The sequence below is a fragment of the Monodon monoceros genome, unplaced genomic scaffold, assembly GCF_005190385.1.
Source record: "Monodon monoceros isolate NGI ecotype Baffin Bay Population unplaced genomic scaffold, NGI_Narwhal_1 Super_Scaffold_12, whole genome shotgun sequence".
Taxonomy (NCBI): Eukaryota; Metazoa; Chordata; class Mammalia; order Artiodactyla; family Monodontidae; genus Monodon; species Monodon monoceros.
This window is the reverse complement of record NW_021703768.1, coordinates 58,219,427-58,245,228: the sequence shown is the minus strand read 5'-3', so window position 1 is coordinate 58,245,228 and position 25,802 is coordinate 58,219,427. Positions and strand designations below refer to the sequence as shown.

The 25,802-nt window shown below is 42.0% G+C and overlaps 1 protein-coding gene across 1 annotated transcript in view; it reads right to left on the bottom strand.

Annotated features, from left to right (window-relative positions):
- The window catches only part of ARHGEF28 (Rho guanine nucleotide exchange factor 28), a 309,995-nt gene that overhangs the window by 165,122 nt on the left and 119,071 nt on the right, over positions 1-25,802 (bottom strand). The window contains exons 3-5 of the mRNA XM_029216894.1: positions 22,491-22,638; positions 19,479-19,772; positions 1,327-1,510 (exon numbers count right to left, since the gene is read on the bottom strand). Of these exons, the coding sequence (XP_029072727.1) occupies positions 1,327-1,510; positions 19,479-19,772; positions 22,491-22,638 (626 nt within the window). The remainder of the gene's footprint in view (positions 1-1,326; positions 1,511-19,478; positions 19,773-22,490; positions 22,639-25,802) is intronic.

Below are 25,802 nucleotides of genomic sequence, written 5' to 3'. Positions count from 1 at the left end.
CTCTGATAATTAGTGATGCTGAGCTTTTTGGACATCTGTGTGTCTTCTTTGGAGAAATGTCTATTTAGATCTTCTGCCCATTTTTTGATTAGGTTGTTTGGGGTTTTTTTGACACAGAGGATGTGTAAACTTTAAAAACACATGTCATCTTCTGGTCTTGGACACAACAGAAAGATACAAAGCTACCAAAGATGAAGTGAGGCTCCGGGTCCTCAGTGTAACCCTGAACTATCCACAATGACAGAGTCAGAGGAAGTGGTCCTGTCTTGCCCTTTTTAGCTAAAGAAAGTGGGGTCACGGTAGAGCAAATATAAAGGCAATTCCATTGGGATGGGCTCTTTCCTTAGTTGGCGGTCACTTGACCAAGTAAGAACAAAAATAAACAGAAAGCTGTGACTTCAACATGCACTTAGGCAGCATACGACCGTAAATTAATTACATTGAGTTCCATGGGACAAATGAAACATACCAGTCCATTAGGACACACCATGTAATAACATTGATAATATTTAATGTTTATGTAGTAATTTGTCATTTTCATTGTAGTTTCCCACTTATTTTTTACCACATGTTAAGTCAAGGAAACCACTGTATAGGATATAATGACCAATCTGAACCACTCTAAGTAACAAACATTAAAAATGTTGGCATCATCCTCAACATAGAGAACTTCACAGTTGACAAATTATTTCACTTCCATTATCTCTAGATCCTAATAACCAGCCCATTGGCTACATAGTATCTTGGGGTTTGTTTGTTATTCATTGATTCAACAAAAACTTATATTCTTTCAATGACTGTATATGCTGAACACAGTGGGTAAAACAAATAGTTTCAGTCCTCAAATGATTCAGGATGGAGACATATATGAAATAAATGACTATATATATAAAATTATAAATTATGATTTATATTATAAATGAATCATAATTTTAATCACAATTAATACTGTAAATTAATCGTAATTGTAAAAGACCATAACATAGAAGGCCTCTCTGATGAAGTGACATTTAAGCAAAAACCTGAAAGATAAGTAGGGGCTAGGCTACTGTTTCCCAACTTTTCTTCTTCTTACAGCCAGCCCCCCAATCATGGAGCCTTTTAAGACATTTTTCCTGACTCCCTCTCCCCCATGAAATGTGAATACCAAATATATCTGTATATCTGTTTATGTATGAGATGTATATCTGTACTTTATACATGGGAACTAGCGGTAAAATATAAACCAATGTTAGCTCGTGGTTTGGTTATTTTAATTTTTCCATAATGCTTGGAAGGCTTCAGAGAAACAGACTGAGAGAGAATCTATCAGGTATCCAAACTCACTTTGTGATGTCTTCAAACAGCTTGGAGCATCCACCATGTAAAGCTAAGTCTAATGGCGTGGCACCCTCCTCGTTGGGTAAAGCCAAGGCCTGGATTCCTCCAGGGAGACACAGGAGGAACTGGGAAAGCTTAGCAAGGCCCCATCTCACAGCCAGGTGCAGGAGAGACTCTCTATGTAGAGAAACTGAAAAGAAAAACATGTAATATTAGTTCCTTCATTTAAAAAGTTTGTCTTATATATTTTATCAAAGAGATTGTCAAAGTAAGAATAGTAATAGTAAACATGTCAGAGCTGGAAGTAACCATCAAAAGCATCTAATCCAGAAACTTCATTTTACAGATGCAGAGAGGTCAAGTGATTTGTGCAAGGTCAGGGAGGTGCTGGAGCCAGCTTCGCTCATCACTGGTACAATGTTGTTCAGTGCACTATGGTTCAGTGCACGTTCGCATCACCTTTCACTCATGTTCAGTGAGGTCATCCACGGAAAACAAGTGCTAGGAGCACACCATCCTTTGGAAACAGACATCGTCAATTTCCAAGGTGTCCTCTAAGGAGATGCTGTTACCCTAGCAGGACAGGCTACTAGAGGCCAAGAATGTCAAGGAGCCTCCATTTCCACTTTTTGTCCTCAGCGGTGCTCCTCTCCGGTCAGCAGCTGGGGCAGAAATGGACTCTGAGTCCATGGTCTCTCTCAAACTTTGTGGAGGTACTTCTACCCATTTATTAGAGCTTTGGGATTATTTCAGTGTTGCCAAAACCACACACACCAGTGCTCTGCTTCAAAAATTCGGCCTGTGCCTCTTCACATCCGCCTTGATAAGGGGGTTCCTGCTTGGTTTGTGTCTGGGTTTTTGCTGTTGCTGTTTGCCGCTGTGTCTTATGGTTGTTTCCTGACTGTATCTTCTTGCAGGCTGAGGGCATCCTGGAAGTTTTTTATTCCTAACACCTAGCATGGTATATGGCAAACTGAAGTCACTCTGTATTTATTGAGTTGAATGGCAACTGACTACTAAAATCTCAATTATTTGTGTATGTTTAAATTGTCTAATTTGTATAGAGTTTGTCCTCCTGTATTTCTCCTACAATGACTCAGTGCCTGGAACACAGCTGGCCCATGATAAACATTACATTGGAAACATGTAAAAGAATACATTTGCTTACATTTGAAAAAGCTAGGCCCATGAACTCCATCGACATTAAGACACACCTTAAAACAAACCTAGTCTTAACAACTGAACATGAAAATCCTAACACTCAAGTCAGAATAAGTACTCAGTAAGAATCTGAGTTATACATACCCTCCAGTTAAGTAATGTTATTGACTGTTTGTAATCCGAAAGAGATCCACAGGATGCTGCATCACACTGGAGTAGAAGGCCCAACAGGGTAGGACCTTATCTGTCTTTTAACCTAGCACAATGCCTGGCATGTGTATGTGCTCTATAAATATTTGCTTGTTGAATGAATAAATGACCAATGGCTCTTTCCCTGATGACCACCCATGACAGTTAGCTTTTAATACATGGCTACAGCTGCTACTTGGAGCATCTGTCATTCTTAGTTCTACCTCTGATACCTCCTGAGAAAAATCTGTGAACACAAAGTACATACTCCCACACAGCTTGGACATTGAAGACAAAAACTACCTACTTCTCCACCCAGCTTACCGTCTACACTAATATGATTTTGCTATTCCGTCGTCTTTATTAGCATAACTTCACCAGTCCAGGAGACTCTTGCCTAGGCAAAGACTGACTATTCGTCAGAGGAACTTCCTTCAAGGCCCATTAACTCTTTAGCAGGAAGCATGGACAGTTTAAGCCGCAAAACCAATCTTTAACTACTATATCATGATCCTTATCTAAACCTAATCAAAATCCCTTCCCTGACACCCCCTTGCCATCACTCCTCCCCTGCATCCAAAGACCCTCATTGAACCAAACTTCGAGTTCTCCACAAATCCCAACCTTGCCTTCCTCCTTCAAGATCCTGCTAAGGCTCAGGGCTTCCCTGGTGGCGCAGTGGTTGAGAGTCCGCCTGCCAATGCAGGTGACACGGGTTCGTGCCCCGGTCCGGGAGGATCCCACATGCCGCGGAGCGACTAGGCCCGTGAGCCGTGGCCGCTGAGCCTGCGCCGGCAATAAACTCAGCTTTGTCTTACCAGCAGGTTGTGGTGATGATGTGTGTGGAGCCAGCATCCAACAAAACTCTAGTCTGAAACAATCAGAAGGAAGTGCTCTGCAGCACATGGATGCAAAAGAAAACTGCTTAGCTTACATTTTTAGTTGGTTTATACTATTTCTATATCTAGATCAATGAGCTTAAAGCATTATATTTCAAATATGTAAATATTTGAAATATGTAAATGCCACTGTGTATTTGCTCCATCATCCATCTGTGTGACACAGCACAGACCCCCCTCAGTAAAATGACACCTGAAATGCCAAAACATCTGAAAACAGACAAAGCAGTGCACCCCACCAGACATCTGTTTAATATACTTGCTATCTTCTAAAGGCTATTAAAGAACTTATCTTTAATTATTTTATCCTTTAAGTCTTTGATCTTTAAACTCACTTAATTAGAAAGTAAGGTTTTTACTCTTAACAGATTCCCAGCAAGACATGTTTGGTAACATTTACACTCTTTTTCCTCCTTAAATAATAATCGTGAAGAGACTTGTTAGGATCATGTAACAACACACACACACACACACACACACACACACACACACGAGTACACTGCCCAATGTACCAGGCAGCACGAGGCATGAGGTTGTAACCAGCCACATGAGGATGGAATTTCTAAGTCACGGATCTCAGTCTGAACCTAGGGAGAAATGCCCATGGTTATACGAGATACAATTTTTTTCCAAGAAAAATACGACCAAAAGGGAACATCTAAACCAGCGGTCCCCAACCTTTTTGTCACCAGGGACCAGTTTCGTGGAAGACAATTTTTCCACAGACGGGGTAGGGGGAGGATGGTTCAGGGGTAACGCGAGTGATGGGAAGCAATGGGGAGCGGCAGATGAAGCTTTGCTCGCTCGCCCACCGCTTACCTCCTGCTGTGCGGCCCGGTTCCTAAACCTTTCGGGTTCCCTTTTAAAAATCATACCACTGATAAAGGCAGTATGGTGTCAACCCTATAGTGCCTGGAGCAAGACCCTAAATACCCTCCAACCTGGGCTGTAGTTCACCGTACCCAACCTGATTCCTGCACCAGCAGAGCTTCCCAGGCCTGTTTGCTAGCCCAGCTCCCTGTTCTCTCCTTTCTGGCTCCATCTTCATATCCTGTTCAATGGGAGAGGACAGCAAACATGTGCGACTGAGTGCTCACTGCTGCCCCTTCTCCGTCCCTCCAAATCCAGAGAAGAGAAGATCTTCTGATGTTTGAAGAAACAAAAGGCTGCCCAAAATGTGTTAAGAAAGAGTTTTATCACTCAGTATAGAAGTTCAGAGCCTAGAATCAGGCAAACAGCTTGAAATAGGAAACATCATGACATATATAAATAATTCTGCTTGCTATAGAGTTTCAGATTCTTAACAGGAGTCAGGAAAACAAGCTGTGGAAAGGGGTTCTACAATTTGGTAGACATGGGGGTGTTTAATTAAAATGAACGGGGTTTTTTTTTACCAAATAAATTTGTCTCTTCCTGTTTATTTGGTACCAGGAGTTATTTGAACTAATGTAACTAAAGCAGAATTACTAATAATTGCTCTAATGGAAACCATTAAAAGGTGTGACCTGTACCATCCTGGCAGCAAGATCACCCAGACACAAAAAGGAACAGCAGGCTGTGACGTTCAATCAACACACCCATCACGGCATAAAGTGGGGCTCATCTGCCCCCGTGACAGGGAGGGAGGCTCAAAGCCCACGCCTCTCACTCTGCCACACCTCAGTTTCTCTGCCTGGAAAATGAGGCTGTCACGTCAAAGACCCAAGGTCCTAGGAATGCTCATCCTTGCCTTGACTCTTTGGGGATCAAAGATCCGTGACATACAGCACAGACCGAGAGCCCTTCCGGAGCACCTGAGGCGCAAGAGCAGGGGGGGCCAGTTTGGTTGTTACTGAAGGAGCTGATTTTATGTACTGTTCAGTCCAAACTTGGGACCATTATCACACCTACACAAGGTCTGCCTGTGCCTTTAAGGTAGCACGAAATTCAGGATGGAAGACTGAAAAATAAATTATCAGGGCCTCAGGAACTCACATGCACTGCTAGAGGAAATGTAAATTGACACACCCACTTTGGGAAACATTGTGGTATAATCTAATAAATTTGAAGAAACGAATGTCTTATGGCTGAGCAATTCCACTCCTACCTACAAGCCCCAGTGAGGACAATGCTTTGTATGCACCTGGAAGCATGCATAAAAATGTAAAATGGTCAAAAATAGAAGTGATCTTAATCACTTGATTAATCACTTAACCAACAATAGAATAAGTTGCAGTATAATCGTACACAAGTATTCTAACAATAAAAACGAATTACAGACCAATATAGAAGAAACCAAGAAATACAATGTTGAGGGGGAAAAGTCACAAAAGAATACACAGAATATGTTTTAATTAATATGAAGTTTTAAAAAAGTGAAAACAAGCCATATTATATACGAATATATGGGTAGTAAAACTATAAGGAAAAACCAGGTGACGGTTACTCTAAAAGTCAGCATAATAACTCCAAGGGGAAAGAGTTGAATGTGGCTGGGAAAGAATGAGGGGTGTTGGTACTTCTGGGGTCCAATGATGTCTGTATGTTTCTCTCTCTCTTCCCATTCACCCCCACATAGTTGTGTTCAAGACCCTCCTCAGAACAATTAAAATTATAGGGAAGGGCCCAAGCATCAGTCTTTTTTTTTTAATATGTATTGATTTACTTATTTATTTATTTATTTTTGGCTGCTTTGGGTCTTAGTTGCAGCACACAGGATCTTTCGTTGTGGTGCACGGGCTTCTCTCTAGTTGTGGCATGCAGGCTCCAGAGCACGTGGGCTCTGCAGTTGCGGCACGTGGGCCCTCAGGTTGTGGCGCGTGGGCTCAGTAGCCCTGTGGCATGTGGGATCTTAGTTTCCTGACCAGGGATCGAACCCGCATCCCCTGCATTGGAAGGCAGATTCTTAACCACTGGACCTCCAGGGAAGTCCGCCCCCCACAAGCATCAATCTTTTCTAAAGATTCCAAAGTGATTCTAAGTAAAAGCCAGGGTTGAGATCTGCTACTTTAAACATCTGGTTAACAAAATCCATATCTATGCCCCCTTTTTATACCACTGTATTCCCAATCATCTCTTAAGATTTTATTAGCTAACAAATTTCACCAACGAATAAGACCAAAAAAACTTTGTGATTTTTACAAGTTATTTTTAATCTACATCACTTGCTGCCAAGCCAAGATATGGTCTTAAACATTTAGCAAAATACTAAAACTGTGATGGGGACAATAATCTAGAAGCAAATGTTATTTTTAAACGAGTTAATTCAAAAGTCCTTCTACTTTGTAGGGTTTACTAATGTTTCATAACTCCTGAGTAGAGCCACTTAAATGTATCCAACCCTGTAAGCTTATGAACAAAATATATTTTTTAATTCATTTTTTTTAATGAATTAAAAAAATAAATCCTATCAATTAAAATAAGTTCTTCTCTGGTTTCCGAAGCCACATATATATTCATAGAGGTCTCAATTTGTGCATCTAAGTCATTGAGCAGACAAACATTGAGTCAAACTACTACCATGTGCCAGGGCCCTTGGACACAAAGGGGGAAGCACATGGCCAGCCCACTTTAGTTTGCAATAAAATAAGTATCTTGCCCATGAAATCCTGTCTGGTAAACTACAGCTCTAGGCTTACACAAAGAGTGTGAACAGAAATAAACTATCTGACCTACAAGGAAATTGCTCTACAGGTTAATCAACCTACATCATGCATCATGATTTGAAAGCTTACAGATGTTTATAAAATACAAAAATGATGAGCAGAAAGAGAATGAAAAAAATATTAGCAAAAATTTACATGGAGAGTGGAAGAGAGTATTTGGCATGAGCATCACACACAATCTCTGATATTTTTCAGGACTCTTAATGAGAATGGGAGGAGAAGTTGTATATTATGGCATCTTCCCTTTGGGTAGCTCTGATCGGGGCTTTGGTGTGTGTATAAACAAATCAGCCTTCCATACGGAAGATCGGAGGTTGGTGAGTCTAGGATAGTAACTGCGAATATAAACACACTCATAGGAAAGATATGGAAACAGGACGTCCCATGGAGCACAATAGCAACGTGGCAGGCATGGTGGGATCATATAGCCAAAAGGTAGAAGAGGACTGAAAAAGCATAATGGCAGGTTTTAGCTTCCCGAAGTGTCTGCTCTGTGTCAGACACATTTGAGACACTCAGATTACAGCAACTCCTGACTGAAAATCTGGGAAAACACAACCACACAATCATTCCAGAAAATTCACATTCTGATATACAGTACTGGAATGCACTTCATGGATTCTGTACCTCATATAGGTTGGTTATACTTACCTTGTGGAACTAGTACTAAATCAGCTGAAACACTAAAAAGTCCTTATCAGAATTCAAAGATGGTAATACAATTTCTGGCTTTCACAATCTGGAGACGTTCCCAGAGTGACTTATACAATGTGGACAACAACACAAGATATTAAGAAGCCAGACACAACACTGTGCAGTGCAATGGGAGCAGATTAAATAGCTGAAAGATCTGGAGTTGAACACTTACAGGGACGTAGCTTTGGAAAGACCACTGAATTCTCAAGTTTTAAGTTGCTTGATCTGTAAAAGGAAAGGAGGGACTTCCCTGGTGGTGCAGTGGTTAAGAATCCACCTGCCAATGCAGGGGACCCGGGTTTGAGCCGTGGTCCAGGAAGACCCCACGTGCCGCAGAGCAACTAAGCCAGTGCGCCACAACTACTGAGCCTGCGCTCTACAGCCCATGAGCCACAACTCCTGAGCCCACGTGTCACAACTGCTGAAGCCAGCGCACCTAGAGCCCGTGCTCTGCAACAAGAAAATCCACCGCAATGAGAAGACCACACACCGCAACAAAGGTTAGCCCTTGCTCGCCACAACTAGAGAAAGCCCACATGCAGCAACGGAGACCCAACACAGACGAAAATAAATAAACAGATAGATAGATAGATAAATAAATTGAAAAAAAGGAAAGGAGTATCTGCTCAGCCTAGTATCCAAGATTGTCAGCAGGCTATAACGAAAATAACATATGGGACAGGGGTCTCAAGAACTAAGACAGGCTGTATGGGGGGACTTAACCAGTCATACATATTTGTCTGATTTTTTTAATACAAAAATATAATAAAGAGTCACTACATAGATCTATGTATATTTGCAAGCAGTTTTCCTCTGGTTATAATTTAAAATCATAATTTAAGGGAACTAGTTATGTGATTAAGAGGCACTATAATTGCATCAATGAAAGACACCAGGGCTTCCCTGCTGGCGCAGTGGTTAAGAATCCGCCTGCCTATGCAAGGGACACGGGTTCGAGCCCTGATCCGGTAAGATCCCACATGCCGCGGAGCAACTAAGCCCGTGCACCACAACTACTGAGCCTGTGCTCTAGAGCCCGCGAGCCACAACTACTGAGCCCGCGAGCCACAACTACTGAAGCCCGTGCGCGTAGAGCCCGTGCTCTGCAACAAGAGAAGCCACCACAATGAGAAGCCCGCGCACCATAACAAAGAGTAGCCCCTGCTCACCGCAACTAGAGAAAGTCCACGCGCGGCAACGGAGACCCAACGCAGCCAAAAATAAATAGATTTATAAAAAAAAAAAAATGAAAGACACCAGACGTGCCATAAGACAAATGTGCTACAGCCCCATGGCTTGGGCAGCAGGCGGTCATTAGGTGCCATAAGCAGCAATTACGTCATACCAGCTTTTCCAGCCTGTGCAATAGAATTTTTTCATTCTTCAAGGCTCTGATTTACATCTACCATTCATTCATTCAGTAGATATTTGTTGACAGCATACTATGCATTGGGCATTCTTCTGCTCTCCCCTCACACCACAGGTGAGCCTGTGGAATTCCCAGGCACCCTTCCAAGTGACCCTCCAGGAACGCTGTTCTGTTTGGGTGACAAATGAAAATACACTGCAGTCTAATTTTATTGTTGACAAGAAGAAAAAGCATAGACTCATCATATCTTGGAAATGGCCTTTTGAAGTTTGCATTGGGATTCTGAATTCAAGCACACCCAGGAAACAGCCAAGCCCAGATTGAGAAATACTAAACTTTGTGGGTATGAGGTACAACTTTAGTGGGAGATCTTATCCCCTCCTTCAGCGCAGGGGCACACTCAGGAAGGGATATTCTGGTGAGAGAAGGAGAAGATAAATGGGATAAACCAAACAGGAAGTCAATAGATAAGACGAAGCCTACCTGGGATAAGAGTGAGGGTGGAAGGTTGGGAAAAGTTAATTAGAAGTCCAGATGGGGCTTCCCTGGTGGTGCAGTGGTTGAGAGTCCGCCTGCTGATGCAGGGGACACGGGTTCGTGCCCCGGTCTGGGAAGATCCCACATGCTGCGGAGCAGCTAGGCCCGTGAGCCATTGCCACTGAGCCTGCGCGTCCTGAGCCTGTGCTCCGCAACGGGAGAGGCCACAGCAGTGAGAGGCCCGCGTACCGCAAAAAAAAAAAAAAAAAAAAGAAGTCCAGATGGCAGCTGTTACCCATGAAGGAAAATAAACCACAACATGCACCTTTATTTCATTCTTGCTAGGTGCCAATGACTACAAGGACTTTATATTTCTTGTTTCCATCTAACAGTTATTAAGCAACTTACATGTGTTATCTCATTTAATCCTGACAGGCACTGAACAAGGTAGGGGCAGAAACTGAGGCTTGACACAATTATGCAATTGCCCGAGCTCACTCAGATAGTAAATGGAGCATCAGGGATCTGAACCCAGGCTTTTCTACCTTTAAAACTCAAGTTCCTAACTGTTATGCCTCCAATTAGGCAAAGATAATTAGATAAAAGAAGCCAAACCCAAGAAAAGAAGGGCAGAAAAGACAGAACTTGAATAAATCAACAAACTGAGAGTCGGGAAAAGCAAGCAGAAGGAAACTAAGCCTCACCAATCCTCAGGGCTCAGGCCTGCACCCCACTCTCCAGATGTCGGCCTCATCTGTCTCCACATGCACATACACACACACACCCTCATGACAAACCTGCAAAATAAAAGCTGCTACAGCTATAGATGTGGGGAAGAGAAAGTAGGCATGTGAGAATCATTATGAACTAAAACCTAGGGTAGAATTACAGAAGACACAGGCTTCTACCTATATAGCCTCATGCTCACATCAAGGACCATATTTGAAAGAGTCAAGACAAGGCCTTGTAAAGTTCACTGGGGCCAAGTAAAAGGGGTGCTGCACCAGGACACAGGGTTGGTCATTTCCCTAGGATTATCTCATCACTTCTGGCTCACTGCCCGCCCCCTTTGCCAGGCCTCTCCCACCCATTTTCAACCATCAGCCTTTTAACCTCCAAGCATTTGGTAGTTTTTAAACCAGTATTTTATTTAAATTTTAAATAAAGTAGTACAAGGACAGCTGCCAGCATTCAAATCCTATTGAAGAAATCTACGAAAACAGCAAAAAGTTAAAACTTTTTTACTCAAGTACTAAGAGAATCCTCGGCTACAGTCATTTTCAAATTCAATTTTAGTCTCCTGTGTGCAAACCAAAACTGCCCTGTACATTTGAAGGGTTCCCAGAGGAGAACAGCCAGGGATGGAACACTGCCACCCAGAGGTAAATTTCAAAACCTTCCACTTGCTTGAATCTGTTGGGAAGCACATTAGGGATGGGTGTTTGAAAATAAAAGCTTCCATTTACATTTTTTTTCCTTGAAAATTTTGAGAGAGGGAGAAAATAACCTGAAATAACCTGAAAATAACCTGAATATAACCCTATCCTCTATTTCTCAGGTGTGAGAGTGGATATGTAATTCTCTACTCCAGTCTCAGGGCCATTGGTGCCCTGTAAAAGGCTTAATTTTTAAGGAAAAGTTTAAGCTGCTTTTTCTTCTTTAAAATATAGTGCCTTAAACAGAGAAGGTGCTTAATAAGAGTTGACTGAGTTAACTGCAGGATAAGTCCAAATGATTTGACACGGGGAAAAAAGTCCTTTTCCTTAAGAGGTCAATTCTGTGTTAAACTCTTTACTGCCAGAAAAACCTATTCCTTAAAAACGAAAAGCTAAAAAAAGAAACAGAAGATAGAGAAACCAGTTTTAGGTTAAGGATTTTAAAACTTCACAAATGATGCACATTTGTATGCATGTGTGTGGCTAAGTATTATGAAACAATTTTACCCATTTACCATAGGACCTGTCTTAAAGAACATTCTCTCCACCACTAGCAGTCATCCAGTGGGTTACCTTAGCAACTGAAGGAATATAATACCAGCTTTAAATGTCAGAAAAGAAAGTGTGGAGATGTCTGTCCCACCAGATACTATCAGAAGTGCCAGAAAGCTAGGAAGTAATACTGAGTGTATACACAACTGCTTGGGAAATGTCAAGATTTCCAAGAAAAACATATATCCCAGACTTAGTCAATACGCATAATGCATTAACTTTAAAACTCCTCCAAAATTTTTTTAAAAACCTAGGAACTTGTATTTTGTAATAAATCTGTCCTTTATGGGTTTCCTACCCACTGGTAGGACATCAGCTGATGTTATCTCAAACTTTCGGTCCAGGACAAAGCTTTGGGGCAGAAAGACAAAGCTGACATTTCACATAGTCTGTGGGACAGCAAGCAAGTCTTCTAATCCAATGTACCATTCCCTGGCTAACAAGACATGGCACACAGGTGGGGACCAACCAACAGGGCCTTGCTCTATTTCCTTTCGATTTCTAGAGCTGGCAGACTATATTCACGGATACAAACAACAGCCAAGCTCCATTTCAAGTGTTAAACAAACGCTGCCTCTTCCTGGTTACAGATCTCTTTCCTCTATTCAAGGAAAGATAAACAGATATTTCCCTCTGTCAAACGTTGCGGGCCCACACATTGCCTTCTCTCATTGCCTAGAAAGAAGGTGATGATTCCCGGTATGTGGCTTGAAGCAAAATGTAGATGTCACAGAAAACTGGCAGTCCCCACTGAGTCTCTCATAATGAACTGTTAATTCTCACTTAATGGCGTTTCCTGCAGATAAGCAATATTACCATTGCTCTTTAAACTCCTTAAGGGAACACTAAACTATTAAGACACATTTAACAGTTGCTGAATAACCCCCATTCTTATAAACTTTCTAAGTCCTTTTGGTCGACTGCATTTCTTTTCCTTTTCCCCCCATTAGTTGTAAAATAGAGAAAAACATTCTCCTTCAAAGGGAATTTATAAAGACCCTACTAATAAAGCACAGCATCATGCTAACCACCCTTCTTCCTAGTAACAGCAGTCCTTATCCATTAAACCTATAGCCCCTGATGAGGTTTCTACTTCTCCTTTAAGTCACTACTCATTACACTGTGACTTGTTACTACAGATACTATTTGGACTTGCCCTTACAACATGTATTCTGCAACCAATGCACCATTTCTCTAATTTCTGGATTCAACTTTAAATATGTTCTGGTTGCTGTAACTCCACTGGTGTTACTTGCAAGGAAAGGAGCATACTCTTGATCTGATATTTGGAATTAATCATTAAAATAATACATTCTCTAAGTTGTTCTCAGTGGGTCCTACCCGTTCCATCCATTGCTTCTCTTTGAGGACAGTTCTCCAACCAACCATACAACCACAGAATGAGAAGCCAGCGCCCAAAATACACTGGCTGTGTACCCAAGACAGCCCTGCAGAAAAGTTGCAAAAGCTCAGTTGGCTTACCCTAAATACTTTTTCCACTTATAAAACCAACTCTAAAGACAGGAATAAAGTTTAACTCTTTAAACTTGATAAAGCAATCTAACAGATATTTTCTTTGCTTTATAAAAAATTTTAATGTATTTGCCCTACAGATTCAATTCATGGTGCCACCTTTCTTAAATGTTCTTACCACAAAAAAGAAATGGTAATTATGTAATGGTAAGGAGTTATTAATGCTATGGTGGTAGTCATTTGCAATATATAAATGCACCAAATCAACACACTGTACACCTTAAACATGCACAAATATGTTAATTATATCTCAATAAAGCTGAAAAACAGGTTGCTATGTTTTTATAATTGATGTAATTAATGAAGAGTTCTATTTCTTCCACAACAAAGAACTTCTTTCTGCCTATTCAGGAGACCTTTGCACATATGAAGTACTTTTACCTAGAGAGCTGCAGAAAAGTCCAAACTCATTTTTCACAACAGTAATTTACTTTGGCAGAAAATGTCTTGAATCTGCAAATTGTTGCTACATATTGGTTTGTACATGTAAATATATGCTGTGAGAGAGAGACTTTATATGACTTTTTTTTTAAGTAAAGGGGCTTTTTTTCCTCAAGTCAGAATGCATAATCGAGACAAGCTCTACCTAATTCCACAGGTTGGGAGAAGAGCTACTATGTTCAGAGGCAAGGCCATCAGTCCTCCGAGATGGCATTTGTAGTCCCTTTGGGATCTTTACTCAAATGGCAGCCTCCCCACTGGTGACGGCAAGTTTGGTGCTTGCCAGCCACATCAGGCTTCTGGACACACAAGTGATTGGAAGTAATTTGATTGAGCAGGAAGGGAAGACTTTAACTCAAGTTATCTGAGCACCAACAGAATAAAAAAAGAGTATATTTTATGCCAGTTAACCTAATTGTCAAAATTATGCCAATCTCTGAGAAAAGAGTTCTGTCCAGAAAACAAACAAGCAAAAAATTCAGAACAAAAAAGTTAATCATGAAATTTTATGGGATAGTATATTACTACTTAAAGTTTTACTGTAAATGTGAGGCAGCTCAGAAGCTTTTATCATAAAAGCTATTTCACAGAAAGAATGGGTTTAATTTTATGAAACAGAAATCCAATTTTATTTATGGCACAAAATTAAATAAAACACAGGATATTTCCTTCCCTAGGAGAGTAACTTGGTTGCACTGTAATGATGGGTAAGATGCAGGGCTAAGGAAAGGCTCTGCTTTTCTTCATAAGACACAATACTCTGCTCAGATTCTGGCCCTTCTACGGGTTCTCAGGCCTTCCTGATAACTCTCAGTGTTTGAAAAGCAAGGAAAATAAGGGATTTATTATAAAATGCAAGGAAATACAGTAATGCTTCACAGTAAGGTTCCCATCAGACTCTTCCACAACAAAATCATTACAGAAATCAATTTTACTTATTCTGTAACATCCTCTGTACCCCCCTAAAAAACATAGATAAATACGAAGAATTTTAAATCAATGTGAATAGTAAGGTTTTAAATAGTTTTTGTACGGGTCTTAGGAGAAATAACTACTAGGGAAAAAAACTTTTCCATTTACGATGCTCCTACCATTAACACGTGACGAACTCCAGTGGGCCACATGCCACAGTTTATTTCTCACTTTGCTAATGTAATTTATCTGCCTCAAAGACAAGGAATACTAATAAAATATGTATGCTGAAAAAAAGATGCATTGAGCTCATAAGAGATTCTAAACGGCTTAGGTTATAACTCTACTACATTGAAGGGGAAGGACCAGGATTGTGACATAGGAGACTCCTGAACTTCCCTCCTCCCATGGAAATACCAAATGTACAGCTACACACAGAGCAATTCCCACTGAGAGAAATCCAGTCACTAGCTCAATGACTCCCACACCTAGGACTGGATGAGAAAATACCCATACTCACATGGGTAGGAAAGGCTGAGACACACTCTTGCCATAAACCCCACCCCCAGCTCAGCGCCATACAATCAGGAGGAAACCTCCAACTCCCAACTTCTCCCTGAGGAATCAAGGGTTTTCACCATACATGTAGCACCCCAACTTTTAAGGCTCCCACCTGAGGGATGGGCCCCCAAAACGCCCAGCTCTGAAGGCCAACAGGACTTACACCCATGAATCCCACAGGACTAGAGCAAATAAAGCAGCAGCTCTAGATGGGCATACAAGCAGGCACCTAGGCTGTCTCCCCAGGGCTTAGTGTTGAGTAAGCAGGCAGAAACACCCATCTCCCAGTCGTTCCCTGGAAGAGATTTGACTTCATACTTTATAAGCTGCTGCCCGAGCGTCCAGCATCTAAGTAGAATGCATCTAGGGGCTGGCTGTCATTCTCCCTGGACCCCAAGGAAGCCAGTTGGCAATCTCTCTGGAAGGAGCTGCTTTTATGGCTGTCACTCAAGAGACAGGTCCCAGATCCCCTGGCACTGACAGCCAATGGGGCTTGCATTCAGGAGTCCCACAGGACTGCGGTGGATAAAGAAGCAGCTGTTAATGGGTGTACACATAAGTACTTGCTGTAACCATCCCCCCAAGGTTCTGCACAGAGGAGCAAGCCAAAAACACCCATCTTCCAGTCTTTCCCTGGAAGGGATTTGACTGCATACTTTGCTAGCTCTTGCCTTCTAATCAGCCTGCATCTAGGTGCTGACTGAGATCCTCCCCCTTAGGACACTGATGGGTCTTGGTACACCCTCTACTACTGGGAGCCACTACGAACAAAGACAGCAACTTGGACTAGCACAAAGATTTAAGAGGCAACCAGGAGCTTGGGCTGGGATGATTGACAAGGTTCACCTACACAAGACCAGTCTGTCAAGACTGGGAGAGGTGGCTGTTTGATCTGATGCACAGAAACCAAAACAGAGTCCAGGAAAATGAAGAAACATAATAAGTTTCAAACAAAAGAATAAGATAAATCTCCAGAAACTGATCTTAATGAAATGGAAATAAGTGATTTATCTGATAGAGAGTTCAAAATAACAAAGATGCTCACCGAGGTCAGGACAGCAACACATGAACAAAGTGAGAATTTCAACAAAGAGACAGAAAATGTTAAAAAGTACCAAACAGAAATCACAGAGCCGGAGAATACAATACCTGAAATGAAAAATTCAAAAGAAGAATTCAACAGCAAACTAGATCAAGTGGAAGAAAGGATCAGCAAACTAGAAGACAGGGGGATGGAACTGATCTAATCAGAGGACTGAAAAGAAAACAGAGTGTTAACCCTGTCCCTGAACACTGATGTTGTAGAGAAGTTCTATTACACGTCTAAGCTGCAAGCAATGTTACCTCAAGTACTACAAACTGTTCTTAGAGAAAGTCTAGAAATTTACTAGAAATCTCAAGGAATGGTTTGCAATACCAAGATTTTGTCCTTTGCCTGTAGCTTCAGTTGCCCAGACCAACTGTAATTTGTTTTCCACATATGTACATACAATCTACTCTCTATACACGGAAATCCATTCACATACACACATGAAAGTCAACTTTTACTGAGAACTCAGTATGTTCAGACATTGTTGTAGAAGCTTCACCATACACTAATTCAACCATTGCAACAAGCCAATTAGGTGGGTACTATTATGCCTCATTTTAGAAATTAAAACCATGGCATCAGAACAGAAATAATTTGCCCAGATGATCTCAGAGAAGGAAGCAACTGGGCGAGGATTTGGCATATAATCTTTTTTTTATATATAAATTTATTTAGTTATTCATTTATTTTTGGCTGTGTTGGGTTTTCGTTTCTACGCGCAGGCTTTCTCTAGTTGCGGCGAGCGGGGGCCACTCTTCATTGCGGTGCGCGGGCTTCTCATTGTCATGGCTTCTCTTGTTGCGGAGCACAGGCTCCAGACGCACAGGCTCAGTAGTCGTGCCTCACGGGCTTAGCTGCTCCGCGGCATGTGGGATCCTCCCAGACCAGGGCTCGAACCCATGTCCCCTGCATTGGCAGGCAGACTCCCAACCACTGCGCCACCAGGGAAGCCCAGCATATAATCTTAATGACTATTACACTAGAATTGCTTTCCAATAGAATACAATGTCTCACCATGTAAAGCAACTGCTCCAATTTTTCTCATGAAAATACATATATCTATACAATATATACTTATATATCTTGGTGACATAAATCTGTCTGTTATAAGGATATGGATAAACCAAAGGGTCATGATAGATGGAGGCTTGGAAAACAAGAACACATCTCCAAACATCAATGAAAATGGCAATAATATAACCCTTGGCAATTTGGTGGTTAGCCCAGTTTTCTCCAAACTTATTTGATTATCCATCTCTGTCAGCAAAAATAATTGCACATATGCCCCAAACCCAGAAAATTGTATGCATATACTACTGTCAATGTACAGACTGAATATTATGAAATCTTATTTCTAAATCTTAGGATAAAAAATAAATACAGCATGTGGATAACATGAATCCCATTTTGAAGGTTCTTAGTTTAGGCTGTTCATGTGAAATTATGAAGTTCCATAACTTTCAACAATTTATCATTTTGCAGAGACACAGACTGAACCACTGCAGAGTCCAACCTGCTATGCTGAGAGAGTTGCTGTGCTAGGAAAGTACCCCCCTCGCTGACCTACACCTGCCTCTCCATGAGGCTTTGAGGCTCTTTACTTATGTCTTTGAGCATGGTGACTGGTGAGAAATTATGAAAGCTTTATGTCTTTGTCAAAATGAGTCTGCCTTCCAAAATATAAAATACCCTCTAACATTATTGATAAAATTTGTTTTAAAAGCCAGGAGGCTTAAGCAAATGAAGTTCCTTAGCCAGAAAGTATATAATAGATAGATAGATAGATAGATAGATAGATATGTATATATACACTCATATGAATTAATATATGTATACACATGTGTACATACACCAATAAATATATGAATATATGTGTGTATATACATATGAATAAAGTTCCTTAGCCGGAAAACATTTTTTTCCTCCTATACATACAGGAGAATTACAATAGCAATATCTAGGATGTGCAACTCCTTAAAGGTCTCAGGGTACACCGCTCATTCGTTCAAGTACTTCCTGAGCACCTGTTATGTGCCAAGCTCTTTGCTAGGTCCTTGGGGATGATGGTGAGCAGAACACACACCATCCACTCCCTCAGGAAGCCCACCCCTTCATGCATATCAGTCAGCTGCCACACAGCTAAGTGCAGCACATGGGACTCAGGCACGGATGACTTCTTTCATCCAAGGGCTTAAGAAATAAGAAACATCCTTAAGTGCCAGGAGAGTTTAAGTGTAACCCTAATAAAGGAAAGAAATGGAGATCCTCTCTGATTGTGGCTTATGACCTTATGATTGATTCTGCTTAAAAAAAAAAATACCCCTTTTACCTAGAGTAGTTCATTTAATCTTAATCCATGATCAGCTTTAAACCAACCTGTAACCAGAATTTATCAGGAAGCAGAAACTCTTAAAGACAGCATTATCCCACCACAAAGCTAAAGTCACAGGGAGAATACAGAAAAACAGCAATAGTACATGTTTGTGCCCAATAAAATACAGAGCAAAATTCTATCTCCAATAAAATTACGTTATTTGTCATCACCATAAGTAGTATCTGTTGAACAGTGTAGCCTCATGAAGAGTATGAGCTTATATACAACATCTGTATCTTTGTTCACACAGATTCCAAATGGTTTTAAGAGTCTATTTAATGATATTAAGAGTCTATTTAGTCTTTTAGGAAAGAAGGGGCATCCAGACGTAACTCCAAAAGTTGGTATAAATATAGTAAATATGAATGCTGTCAGTGACACTGACATTTTCAAAGAGGTCAATGCATTGGTTACATTTCCTGCATGGCCACACTTCTTCTCAGCGTTCCACAGAGTTGGCTGCATGTTCTTCCTTGCTCAATGACTCTACCTATTTGGAAACAGGACACCAATATCCCCTTCTTACAGCAAGAAAGCATACCAAAGGAAGCGGAGCCACAGCCCAAAGCAGCTGGCTCAAGAGCCTGCCACAAAGAAACAGTCCTTCCCTCCTTGAGGAAAAGCTCTTCACCCCCTGGAACAGAGTGGCATCAACCAGCCCAGAGATGAGTGGCTCAGAATGTCAGGGATCCCAGATTGAACAGTGCAAGGCTCAGGTCAAAAGCAGGCAGGAAAACCCACCCAGGCAAACAGGCAACAAATTGTAAGGCACATTTGAACTTGACATAGAGAGGAGACATCTTAATTTCCTGGTAAGGACCCACCTTCAAGTGAAGAATTTCCCAGGACAGTCCACCCAAGAGGCAACTCCAGATGGGTCAGAGCCAGCACGAGCTCCTCGTCCAGAGCAGGCAATGCTCCCGCCGTCAGGGCAAATGGGGTCAGCAAGGTCTGGTGGCTACTGGCTGTGAGGCGATCAGCTTGGGTGACCAGCAAACGAGCCAGCCTGCAGGCCATGTTGTCCACATAGGTCACGGAGTCAGAGCCCATGGTCACAGGGGAGTAACCTTCCGAGCAGAGGCACACAGACACCGTCACCGTCTCCTGAAGCCTGTGGCCTGGATGACAAGATAGTGAACAGTTCACCCAGAGTCTGCAGAAGATGCTCTCCCAGTGTCCAAAGCTTTGGCCTGAGTATACCACACGCTCCAGGAGAGTAAGGCAGAAAGGAAATGCGGCCAATTATCTTTAAATGCCGCCAAGCCTGTGGGTCCAAATGAACACTGACCCCATCTTCTTCCAGTGACTCCTGATTTTCAAACTGACCTTTATGAGCTCTGACCATTTCAGGGCTGCTTTCCTATCATTACCACTGTTATTTGGCATAGCTTCACCTTGTACTTCTACCCAACCATCAAATTCAAGTTTGTCGTCTTAAAAGGCCTTTGCCCTTTCCTGTTCTGGCATTTCCTTCTGAGTCATATGTTTTCATATATTTATTTAGGTGATAGTTTTATAAGGTAGCACCACAAAGTTACACAAGTTTACCCTAGTTCCTCAGAGTTCTTCTGAACGTGAGTAGGGTGGGTAAACACTTCTCAACAGAAACATTATATATACTGTTCATTGGCCCACCACCACTTCTGAGAATGGCTTCTCTGTCTTGTAGATGTTCTTAATACTTCTGTTGGGTGGTCGCCTCATCCTGCTCCCCGTCCCTCTCCTTACACTCCATTTTACCAAGGTTGGTGAACTTCTACCCAGGCATGTTTTTATGTTGTCCTCGGCAGAATGTCCACCAAACCTCTGTGATCATGATATTAAAAGCCGGACAGAAGAAGGGCTAACATTCAGCCACCACTGGCCCCCAAGCAAACGGCTAATGGGTGCGAATCATCTTTGCTCTGCCTTATCCTCCAAAGCTTTTCCCCAGAAGCTACGCTGCCAGGCTTCAAGCAATGAGAGCGTCCCAGGTTCACCAGGCAAGAGCTACTGCTACTGTCACATCATTGCCTTTTTAAAGTGGTCCAATGGTACAGCACAGAGTGGAGCCCCTACCCCCAGACCACGCACGTCCACTATACATTACAGAAAACTGTTGTACCTACTTCGGAAAGGTACCCTGGTAAAGCTGTGTCCAGGAAAATGTAAGATTCAGAAATGTGGAACTGTCTGCAGTGAGTTTGTTAAAATCAAGGTAAGAACCCTCCCTTCTAAGCAGGCCACAATATAATCATAAAAGATTTTCTGTAACACACAAGGAGTAGGAAGGAGGTTCACCCCTACACGCAAGTAAAGAAAAAGACAAAAGTTTTGATGTTAGGAGTGGCGCTTTAGTTATTATTTTTATTCTTTCTCTTATAAGAGGCTGATAAAAAAAAAAGAGAAAAACCAAGAAAACAGGGCCAAGCTAAATGCAGCAAAAACATCAACGTAAATACCAAAGCAAAAGGGAGAGGCAAAAGAGACTAGCAGCAGGTATAACTCTGTGCCATTAGTGTGGTTTGACTTTTTTTCTTGTGAGGATGGGAGTTACTGGGCCTGAGAGAGAAGCGCTTAAAATTGCCCAGGGCTTCCCTGGTGGCGCAGTGGTTGAGAGTCCGCCTGCCGATGCAGGGGACACGGGTTTGTGACCCGGTCCGGGAAGATCCCACGTGCCGCGGAGCGGCTGGGCCCGTGAGCCATGGCCGCTGAGCCTGCGCGTCCGGAGCCTGTGCTCCGCAACGGGAGAGGTACAGCAGTGAGAGGCCCGCGTACCGCAAAAAAAAAAAAAAAAAAAAAAGATTGCCCAAAGCCCCAGAAATTGCACAATAGATTGATTCAGTGACCAAACCCAGGTAGGTCTTAAAGGTCTTTGTACATCACTACAATTCTCTATGTCTGTGTTTGCATGTTTCCTGTCTTCCTTCTTCCCACATGCAACAGATATACTACAGAAGCACTTAGAAACATTTTTCTTTTAAAAATGAGGTCAGTCTTACCTAGTAAAAAATGGAAGGTTCCCTCTATGATACAATTTAAGAAGGCCTAAGAGACCCACAGTTAAAACCAACCAATCAACAAACAAGAAAAACACCACAAACCCTCCTTTCCTGCAGGTAATGGCATCTTAATTGCACCTTTAGTCTACAGCTTGATGTCTCAGATGTACAACCCACATGTCAATGAAAATGCAAAACAACTGTACCCGATGAGGGGCTGTTACTTCATGACAACACATTAACACGATACATTAATTTGTCATCTGTCACCGTGGTACTTGAAGACAGCTGGGAGAATTACAGGTTTCAGAATGTGAACATTTTGGGGGTGGGAAGAGACAGTTCTGGAAGCTGAGATCCAGCAGGGGAGTGTCTGGATGGACATGCTGCTAAGGAAGGAACCCCTGCCACCCAAAGGAGCAAAGCAGGGAGCAGCTGCTGGACTGACCATAGGAGAATGAAGAAGAGAGAATGAAGACCACTGTCAAGTATCTCAGATCTGCCTGAGCTGTCCTTGGCCATGGCCCCGGGGCTGCAGGTAGCAATACGAAGACAGAGCGTCTCCTCCACGGGATTGCATCCAGGGCACCCCCAACCTGGAGGGTAAGTCTAAGTTGGGCTGCTCAGGGAGCTGCAGACACAGCTGGAAGCGGCTCAGGCGTGAGATGACCCAGTGTGAATGTTCTTCCTTACATACACATACACATACACACACACTCACACACACACAAACGCACAAACACAAACACATTCTCGCACACACATACGCTCTCACTCATACACATCCCACCTTGGAGCACCATGAAGGTGCTCACAGACAGGTTTTTCAATTGCACAATAAAAAGGACACCTCACCTGGAACGCTGGATTGGAGAACGTTATCCTCCGTGCGCTCTGCAATCACGATGTGTCTCTGATGAGATCCGTTATAAATGAAGTAAAACTCGGCATCTTTAGGAAGATAAACATTTTTGCCAAACTTCGCATAGACCGTCATCTGCCCCTGAAAAATGAACGAGTCAAGGTATCATCACACTTCCTCGTCCTGGCTCTAAGAAGCCACAATAAAAAGGGCCCCGAGGGCTTCCCTGGTGGCGCAGTGGTTGAGGGTCCGCCTGCCTATGCAGGGGACGCGGGTTCGTGCCGCGGAGCGGCTGGGCCTGTAAGCCATGGCCTCTGAGCCTGCGCGTCCGGAGCCTGTGCTCCGCAACAGGAGAGGCCACAGCGGTGAGAGGCCCGCGTACCGCAAAAAAAAAAAAAAGGGGCCCCGATACAAAACAGGGTCCTTTGTAATGTTCATTTGATGTGGGCGAGCCCAAATATCATGAATCCTTCTTCCTAACAACAATGTTTTGGATGACAGGGCGATGTTTCCTGATCTATTTAAGTATGCGTGTCAGAGCTGGTTTGTTCCGTTTTCAAAATTGAAGAAGTTAGAGCATACAAAAGAATTTCTTTATTTACTAGATGTGCAATTATGATACTTGGTTGTATGTTACTTCCTTTGAATTCCTACTACCTGATGAACATCATTGCTTGTATTAATTTTTTCCTGTACCTGAGATACCACCATAGTATAAAGCTTCAAAATAACTATTCTTAGCCATGTCCTTACACTGTACTGGACCACAGTGGCTTGTAAGAACCTTAATTAAATATTCACAAACACTGCCAAATAAACAGCACTATGTGATCCAACACTTGCTGTGCCCTTTCCCACTGGTTTGTCTTCTCTGAGGGATTTCTCTGTCTTCTTTCTTATCTAGCCTGGCCTCACACTTTCTCTTGAAAGCTTCTGGTTGGCACAAAGCCCTGCTAAATATCCTGGTCCCAAGGAGAGGAGCTGCCAGCCTGGGTCACTGAGGCACACTCTGAGGAAGGAAGGAAGGAAAGAATGAATGGGCAGCAGGCTAATGCTCCCCAGTATATCATAATCCAGAGGCGGTGTCGGGCCGTTCAATAAGTGCTACAACCAAGGCAGCAGTGATGGATGAGCCTGCCAGATTGTCTGGGGCCTGGAAGGCGTCAAGGATTCGGGATGCTCCCTCCCCTCAACCACAAAAAGGCAATACAAAGGGGGCCTCCAGGGAGCAGGTACATACCACCCAGCTTGTGGGAGTGGCAGGAAAATGGAAACCAGGAGGTGGAAAGGGTCACCCACTTTGGAGGGCCTCCAGAGCTCAGCCCAGTGTGGAGAAGCATCTGGGCTTTTGTGTGCTTGCCCAACAAAAACAAACCCACTCTTCGAGAGTTCCTCAGCCCGTGACAGGACAGAAAAGCGAACACAGAAAAGCCTCCACAGTCTCCTTAACATCTGTTTGCCTTTGATGATAATTAGAATGGTATTCCTTAGGATATCAAGAGGTAGGTCAATCAAGGACCAAAAACAAAATCAGCGTGGACCTCCTCTTTCCAGTAACTACATGGTTGTTCTAGCTAAAATTTTAAAAATAAACAGGCTATGTTTCCCTAGTGGTTTGCAATCCATCACACACATAAAACATCATCTTGAATCCTTAATAGGAATAAATACACATTGTGGAGTTCTGAAAAAAAAAAAACCAGTTCACAACTTTGAATTGTCCTTTCTGTGTGTGTGTGCGTGCGTGCACACACACAAACACATAATCAATAGAAAGTAACATGCCAAGGAAAATCTACCATACAATAGCTTCCAAAAAAAAAAAAAAAGAAGTTCAGGAAGAGGATCTGAAAAGCAAAAAACAATAACAAACGTCTGACATGACAGACAGAGGAAACTTAGATGAAATTCCATTTCCTAAAAACAGAAGAACAGCTTGCTTTAGTCATGTTCCCGGTTTCTAAAGAGACTGTTAATTATCCACGGACAAAATCTGAACCGACCTGTTGGTGATACATTTTTGTAATGCTAGAAAATAAATTGTATAAACAGATCAAAGTTTTCCACAGATTACAAGGATATCTAATCTGTATCTATTCAAAACAACGATCATATTACTACTTGATTTGGTTAGGTGAACCAGGACCACAACTTATGAAAGTGTTTGCAACCCTTTTCAATGCAATACAACTCCAAACAGGAGAGTTTTATAATTCAACCATGCCTCCCTTTCAAGACCATACCAGGCTTTATATTGGTCAAAGAAGATAAATAACAGTCAGGTCAGAAATAAGACATGGCCATTAAAGAGAGATGCTCAGAAGTCTTAGCACTAAGAATAACATTCAGCAATAAAAAGGGTCTCTCATTTGCTAATCACAAAGAGATCAGAAAGATATGGTGAAGAATATTATGGGAGGAGGAGGGAGGGGATGATACAGAAACGAACAAAGAGGCCCAATGAGATAGAAAGGGATGGGGGGTGGAGTGGCAGGAGAGGAAGACAGGGAAAGGAAATATGAATATGAACAAGAACGTTTTCATTCAAAAAAGCTAGACAAAGCTCAAAGGAGATTTAGATAAAGCTACCAAGAAGACCAGCAGAAGGAATGAGCTTCTCATCATGTGCTGAGGAACAAGCACAGCATAAATGATAAGGCACAGGTGACAATTTCTGACTAAGATTGAGGACTTTCTAATCACTGTGGCCATTCAAAATCTACTTTTCTCAAAAGGCCACTAATTTTATTAACGGCAAAGATAAATCCCAATGTACAGATTTCCAGTGTGTCGCCATCATTTCCCCATCTGGATTTAATTGCATACTTTGTTTTAGGCAATTGAAAACTATAAATTTTTGTAAATGAATGTTGGCATCAATATCAGAATCATTCTGCTTCTATGCAGAAAAAATAGAGATGTGTTATAACCTTTCTGTCAATTCACTATATTCCAAATTAAAAAAAAAAACAAAACACTCAGCTACTTCACTGAAACTCCTGGAAACAATAAGAGGCTTATAGGCAAAATGATCTTCCCAAATTAATCTGTAGATTTAATATACTCTAATTAAAACTGAAATTAAATTTGTCAAATGAAACGTAACAAGCTTACTGTAAAGTTCATCTGGAAGAATAAATACACAAGACTAGAAACAAAAGTTTTGAGAGAGAGAATAATGTTTGAGCTGTGGGGGGAGGGATCAGACCATCAGAATTCCATGGCAGAATTTCCTGCCTTGGAAATTATGTAATAATAAAGGTGGCATTTCCAATCAGTGGGGAAAGAATGAACTACTCAATAAA